Source organism: Phaethon lepturus, unplaced genomic scaffold (assembly GCF_000687285.1).
Source record: "Phaethon lepturus isolate BGI_N335 unplaced genomic scaffold, ASM68728v1 scaffold4275, whole genome shotgun sequence".
Lineage (NCBI taxonomy): Eukaryota > Metazoa > Chordata > Aves > Phaethontiformes > Phaethontidae > Phaethon > Phaethon lepturus.
The window spans coordinates 35,558-43,495 of record NW_010541174.1 but is presented as its reverse complement, the minus strand read 5'-3'; the positions used below and the strand labels follow the sequence as shown (position 1 = coordinate 43,495).

Here is a 7,938-nt window from a genome sequence, read left to right as displayed (position 1 = left end):
AGTTGTAGAGAGCGATAAGGTCTCCCCTCAGCCTCCTCTTCTCCACACTGAACAACCCCAGTTCCCTCAGCCGCTCCTCATAAAACTTGTGCTCCAGACCCCTCACCAGCTTTGTTGCCCTTCTCTGGACACGCTTCAGCACCTCAACGTCCTTCTTGTAGTGAGGGGCCCAAAACTGAACACAGCACTCGAGGTGCAGCCTCACCAGTGCCGAGTACAGGGGCACAATCACTTCCCTAATCCTGTTGGCCACACTATTCCTGATACAGGCCAGGACGGTGTTGACCTCCTTGGACACCTGGGCACACTGCTGGCTCAACCAGCACTCCCAGGTCCTTTTCCACTGGGCAACTCTCCAGGCACTCTTCCCCAAGCCTGTAGCATTGCATGGGGTTGTTTTGACCCAAGTGCAGGACCCGGCACTTGGCCTTATTAAACCTCATACAGTTGACCTCAGCCAATTGATCTAGTCTGTGCAGATCTCCCTGCAGAACCTTCCTACCCTTGAGCAGATCAACACTCCCACCCAACTTGGTGTCATCTGCAAACTTACTGAGGGAGCACTCCATCCCCTCATCCAGATCATCAATAAAGACATTAAACAAGACCAGCCCCAGAACTGAGCCCTGGGGAACATCGCTTGTGACCAGCTTTTAACTCCATTCACCACAACTCGCTGGGATGGGCCATACAGTCAGTTCTTTACCCAGTGAAGAGTGGAGATACAGTATTAACTGTATTAAAGAAATTTTATCAGCTAACAACTCCGAAAGTCTCATAGTTTTTTATCAAGTAGTGACAATCATTTATTAATTCCCATTGATTTTAACTTACTGTCAAAATATTGATACCTCTCAGATTCATGAATAGATTCCCATTTCTTTTCTTTAAAGATTACTTTCTGAAAGCAGATAATAGCAATAGGATTTACTCTTCTACTAAATCATTTTGACTTACAATGCCCAGCACAAGGGGGTTCTGTTCTGTGATTAAGACTCCAAGGCACAGCTGTTTTACAGGAAAAATTAACTAAAGTGTCATTTTCCCTTCCAGTCTATTGGTCCCTAAACCAGCTCTTGCTCCAAGCCATGAGGGAACATAAAATGCATCCCAGATTAGTTTAACAAACTTTTTATTCTCAATACATTCCTGGTTTAATTTTGTTCAAATAACTGTAACATCTGTGATTCTTAGCTATATTGTGAAAAACTGATATATATCAGAACTGTAATTTTCATGTTGTTTATTATGGTAATTTCATCCTCTTCTCTAAATGTTTGATTTTATACCTGATGGTTTAAGATGGGCAGAATCCAAATCCTTCAGTCTGTAATGTCTTAATTCTCCTCATCATTTATTCTGAAATCATGTGTTATAGTTGTGTAGTTCTGGAAGCTGATACATTCTATCGTCTGTTGATTCCCATGTTAATGCTTTGTTCACTGTATATTTCCTATAGTTTCCAGTCTTCTGCTTTGGTCATCTCAATCTTCATTAGGAAATTAATTATGTCAGGATTCAATTTGAGATTCAGGTAGATGTGATGTGCTAGCTATCCAAATTCTTATCACAGAGGTGATGATCTATTCAACAAAGTCAGTGGAGGCTAGAGGACAACTCGGATAAAACTGCCTGTGGATCGATTAGTTGCTCCCACACAAATATTTGGTGCTACCAGAAGTGGGAAGAGCTTCCCACCTGGCTGTGTCTCTGAAAGGATGTGGATGTCTCATAGGTCCTCTGTCACTTCTGCCAGAAACATGTGACTGTCTCAGGCACACTAAGGCATTTCAAATAACCCTAGACACCTGGATTTAGGCAAGTGAATGGATCCCAATATACCCTGTTTGCTACTGTGGGACACATACATTTAGGTATCTTAATCTTGAACTAAATCCCACAGTGTTTTACCATCAGGAAAAAGACAAATTCTAACTCCAGTTCTGACATTAACATTTACATTAAGGATAATAATGCTTATGCACTGCCTAAATCTCAGAAGAGACCAGTAAAACAGTAGTACACTGTATTAATTATGTTTTTGAAAATATTGCAAAGGAACTATTACGTATTCTATTTTTCCACAGTATACTCAAAGCAAAAATTTGCATTGATTTATAATATCCATGTACTACTGATGTCTTTCATAATCTGTGCAGATCTTTCACTTTTGGGGACAGAAGTGAGTAGTATGGATTTCACTTTTAAACCCCAGTGGCTTATTTAACTCCTTCAGGATCGTACTCCTAGTTATTAAATTTTTTAAAATTTTTGGTTCTGAAGATTTTGAGGGACCAATAGGGACTAATCAACACTTTCTCTGATCTGTTACTCTCTAGGGAAAATGATCTGGAATGCTATCACTTTCTACAGTTGCTATCAATAACACACCAGGTTACTTTTTACTCCCATAGTGTCTTCCACAAGGGCTCCTTTTTAATTTATTAATGAATAAATTTTTGCAACTAAAATTTTAAAATATGGAATAAATAAAGAAGTCAAATCTCAAAGATTACCCAGATTCAGGAAAGGAATGTCTTTTCAGATTACTAAATATTATCTGATCATTTTAACAAATTCCTCTCAGTCAGTCTTTGTTCATATTTCAAGGAGTAGTACTTACAACGGCAAGTAAAACAGCAGTTAAAATTCAAGCTGAATTTAATATTATTCATTTGTATCATATGTGTCTTTATAACTCAGAAAATGCACCCTCAGATGCCTGCTTAACAACAGAAAGGATATTTAAAGATTTGTTTTCTCTGAGGAATCTAAACTTAAATTAAACTTAAAGTGGAAGCTGTGCTTGGATGCCATAACACATTTGATAGGTGCAACTAAGGGATACAATGTAGAATGATTTTTTCCACCAGTAAGGCTGAAATAATGAAAACTACTGAGGTATAACTTCATGTGCAGGAAAATGGAAAAAGAGAAATTGCAAAGATCAAATGCAACGCTTATGCTGAGAAATCTACTTTAGAAATTTGAGAAATCTATTTTAGAAAATATGTCCTCCATTCCTAAAGATGCTACTAAAGAAACACTTTCTGCTTACGAGATTTTGGAAAGAAATGCTTCCTCTTTAGAAGGTATTTTAGTATGAATGAGCCAAGAAATCCCCAGAAATGCTCTTGATGGAGCTGGCATTCATTCCCAGAAGCAAGACATCAAATAAAACTGGCATGTGGCTACAAATACTGCATCATTGAACAATATATAGAGAGCGTGGTTCACAGAGCAGCTGTTTCCATTACAGCTGAGTGCTTTTTCAGACTGAGAAGCACGTTAGCCTGGGAGAAATGAGAACTGGTGAATCTCAGACAGTCTTTTGAACAGGCCTGAACAAACCATGCCACGTTTTAGGAAAAACTTAGTAAGCAGGCCTAGGACCTCATGCCACAGTTGCTGCCAGTAAAGGTCAGCATCTATGGAGATGACACTGTTCCACCTTTCCTGGTAGGTCCTGCTCCTGATTCATGCGTTAACCCCAAGACTGGTTTTGATCAGTAAACAATAAATCAACATTAGCTGCTCTTCAGACTGCAGCCATTAAAAAAGTTGGCAAAATCACTTGCCCCATCACAATCTATTAGTAGTCTTAGTTATTTAACTGCTACACAAAATCTATACATTGAATACAAAATTTAATAATTCACGGAACTGTAGCCTAACTGAGGCTGGAAGTTGTTTGGTCAAAATTTCTGTGGTCTAAATTTGCTGGGCCATCTTAGCTCAAGTTGTGTAGGTCATTGAATACTTTAGATTAGAAGTGATCTCTGAAGGTCATCTAGTTTAATCCTCCAGCTTGAAGCAGAGCCACCTTCATAGTTAAGGCTCATGGGGCTTCGCAGGTTGAGTTTTGGATATCTTCGAGGACAGATATTCCACAACCTCTCACTTCAGTAGTGCCTAACCACTCTTACTGTAAAATCTCTTTTTTTCCTTAAGTCCAATTGAGATTTCCCTTGCTGAAAACTGTGACAGTCATCTTCTGACCATTGGCTATGCATGTATCAGGAGAGTCTGCTCTATCTTCTCTATCTTACCCGCCCTCTGTAAAGCAGAAGATAACAAATAGATCTCCTCTGAGCCACCACTCCTGAGGGCTGAACAAAGCCATCTCCCTCAGCCTCTCATCATATATCATGTGCTCCAGATCCCAAACATCTCAGCGGACTCCTGCTGGACTTGTTCCAGCCTGTTAATGTCTTTCCTGTATGCGGAAGCCCAAAACTGGGCACAGTGCTCCAGATGCAGAATGACAGGTCCTGAATAAAGAGGGTTAGTCATTTTTCTTGACCCCCTGGCTGCACTCTTGTATAATTTGATTTAATGTATTTTAATTTAGAGTATTTGGATTAATGTCCATGGGCATGGCTACTGACTAAGAAACTCTTTCTTCTAAACTGTAAGATTAAATGCATATGTCAAGTACCTCTGTTTGTTTCTGACTATGATGGAACAAAACCTAGGAAATTCATGGATATAGTCAAGGATAAAAAAGGATTCTTTTCCATTTTGGTTTCTAAGTTTTCTTCCATTTAGAAACATTTCTGAGGATAAATAAATTCCTATCAGTGTATGAAACTAGAAGTTGCCTTTTTTTTTAGAATATAACAAATGTTAGAAAAATGTTTAATTGCAGAAATGTGAGTCTACAGGAACTGGTCATCACTCTGCTCAAAAAAATGGGACAGATAATGTGTAGTACTGAATGCATGAATACATAAATATAAATTCAAGGCAATTTTCCTCTGTCTTTAAGACTGATGCAAATATTGGACTCTCATACTGCAGCTGATTTAATTTCTTTTTAGTAAAATGGTCACGAGGAAAGAAGTAAATCAGAATCTGATATGAAATCAGGTAGACTATTATATCTTTTTTTGTAAATTTATGATCATGACAGACTGTATATGAAATATATTTGGCAAAGAAATGGCAAACCTTATTAATAATCCCTGAACTTTCACGTAGTAATTCAAAGAAAAAATATCATGAGGCCTTTTTAAAAAACAATAACATTCAATGGTCATTATGGTCAACACTGTTTTTATGACTCCTTGCATTTAATGAGCAGTAGCTACAATTTGTGCTTGCAACTGTAATCCAGACTTCACCTCTCTGCTAGTCACCAATTTGTCTTGCTATTTTTTTTTCCCTTTGGCTGGAAGTGCAAGTATTCCACATACATTGGGGTTCACTGTTAACCGAGGAGAGCTGATGCCACCGTGGTTGTTCCAATTTTTTTACAAAGATGACACAAAAATCCTAATTTCTCCATGCACAGTGTGGGATTTCGCGCCGTATTTTTGCTGCTTGCTTTTCAAAGTAAACGGAGCACTGCAAATACGGCTCAAACACGTGGCATCGGTGGGATATACACTGATAAACACCCTGTCAATGGCACGCTGTATATTCTAGGATAAATTTTATACTGTGGAAAAACCTGTAAAAGTTCACACCTTTGATTTTCTGTTTATTTGTGCCCTTTTATAGGCACCCAAGCATCACAACCTGTGAACAGTAACTAGACAAGCATTCGTTGTATAAATGTAATACAAGACAGTGCTCTTTAAGCACCCAGTTAGGCATATCATATATATCTAGCTACCTAAGGTGTGCAGTGCAGCTTTTGCTCATTGAATTACATCCAGATGATGGCTGTGTAACTTCTTCTGCACTGTATATATATACAAAGTGAAGCTTAACTACTCAGAGCACTGTGCAATTCAGCTACAACACCACAATTGTGAAAGTCCGATCACCTGGCAGGCGGGTACAATCTCTTGTGTGGTTTCATGGGTATTGCCACAACATTTAGCATGTCCTCAAAGATGTCAAAAAAACATCAAGTTTATGGATCATCCCACACACAGTGCAGCAAAACAGATTAGGTTGTCAGCAATTTAATTTGAGCTGAGAAAAGCTGGGAACTTCTTGAGTCCCAACTCACCAGCTATTTTTGTAAAGGTGTTGGATGAGATCTTTAACAAAATTGTTCCTAGGGATCTTCAGCTGAATTGAAGAAATGTGTTCACATCAATTTCAATACTCCTACACAGTTTGGTTAAGTTCAGCTGGCAAGCTCTCCAGAGGAGAGATTCTGTCAATGAAAACTCATTTTTGCAATGACTACTAAAAACTAGAACTACACTTGTGTTAAGTTTTTGTAGTCCCTAATGGCAATTTGACTTGTGGCTAGCAGGATACTTATCTTCATTTCTTCATCAGCAGAGTTTGTTATTTAAACATGGGCTGTCTATCAGTCATGTTTTGTTCTTGTACTGGTATTAGGACAACAAACTAAGACAAGCTTTTCTTTTCTGGTTGCTTGTTTAAAGCTACAAAATGTGAACATATGCATCAAAGGTCTCACTAGTACCATCTCTTGTAACAGGTGGGGGGCATTAGCTGACAGAAATGGACAGAAACAGAAGTTTTGGGTAAGTAAATCCTTAGCACTGTGTTTTGAGGCAGAAGAAAAAATCTCTACAACACAGATTATCTAAAGAGAACTTGTTCCTTTCATTCATTCTCTCTGCATCTATTTTTGTCCTTCAAATTAGTCTCCTGCATAATTCTCTTCCCTTTCTGGCAACTTCTATCATGCTGACCTGTTTTATCCAATCTCCCTCCTGTATCTGTGGTTTTTATTGCACTACCTTTTCTGTCTCAAATCTTATTCAAATTCTCAGATGTTATTGAATTTCCCATGAAGACTCAGTTCTTTTTGATGCCTGCAAATGAGACTCAATGAAAATAATCAGTATTATTTGTTAAAACATTTAGAAAGGGCAAGCTATCTATTTAAACAGCATTGACAAATGCTATAAAGCTATCAGAAAAAAAAAATTAAACTTTGGCTTTCAGCCATTTAAAGTCAGTCAGATTTTGTCACTTTGATTATGATTAACAGCTCATCTCACTACCCGTGTCCTCAGCAGAAGGTAGTTTGGAGTTTACATAGCTGATGGCAGGGCTTATGGCAGGTAGTTTCATTGACATCTAGGGCAAAACTTCTACTGATTTCATTAGAAATTAAATTGCTCAATATGTCAATGGCTACCTGTACAGAACCTAATCTATTAAAAGTCAGCTTTTTCATATCTTGGGTGTCTCTAACAGATTAGCTGTAATTGGAATTTTGACCCTTGCTCTTCCAATGTCCACTTTCTCCAGCCAATAGTTGAATTACGTAATGATTTCTGCTTCAATTTATCAAACTGTCTTGTAGAAATAGTATTGCATTTTTATTAACCCTGGTTCTGGAACTGAAATTTTGATAAAAACAAAAAGGAACAAGCAATTAGAAATCAGAAAAAGATATATTCTCAGTGCACCAAATCTGAGAAACTCTGTTTCTTAAAAAGGAAACTAACACAAAAGATTAATTTTGCATTTTACACCTTGCATTTTTAAATACTACTTTAAAATTAAAATTGATATTTTTTCCTCTTTGTTTTTGTTTAGATTGCTGCAAATTCCTGGGGAAAATCTTGGGGAGAAAACGGTTATTTTAGGATTCTACGTGGACAAAATGAGTGTGATATTGAGAAACTGATTTTAGCTACTTTGGGATAGCCATAGTCTTCTACTCTAATTGTATTGTACTGTGCTCTGCTTTATGTATCTATTCTTCCCCTTGTTGGATATTGAGTCTTTCTAGAGAAACAAAAATATCTTCTCTGTAGGTTACCTTTCTTTCTATTATGGCTCATTAGGGCTTCCTGGCTCGACACTGCAGCCATCACAACACTTTCAGATCTCACCTGGTACAAACACTCCTTTATACTAATAGCGAGTTGTACGCATGACTACCGAAAACCTTGCTGTCTCACAGAGCAGGAAGTTCCCTCCTCTGTTATTTACATCTCACCACTATTTTGTTATATTACTAATGGTTGATTCAACAGTACCTGAAATAAATGGAGT

At 37.9% G+C, this 7,938-nt stretch overlaps 1 protein-coding gene across 1 annotated transcript in view; it reads left to right on the top strand.

Annotated features, from left to right (window-relative positions):
• Nucleotides 1–7,693, top strand: part of TINAG (tubulointerstitial nephritis antigen) — a 46,884-nt gene extending 39,191 nt beyond the window's left edge. Inside the window, exons 10-11 of the mRNA XM_010287651.1 lie at nucleotides 6,404–6,449; nucleotides 7,477–7,693. Coding sequence (XP_010285953.1) covers nucleotides 6,404–6,449; nucleotides 7,477–7,587 — 157 coding nt within the window. The 3' untranslated portion in view covers nucleotides 7,588–7,693. The remainder of the gene's footprint in view (nucleotides 1–6,403; nucleotides 6,450–7,476) is intronic.
• The last annotated feature ends 245 nt before the right edge of the window (nucleotides 7,694–7,938 follow it).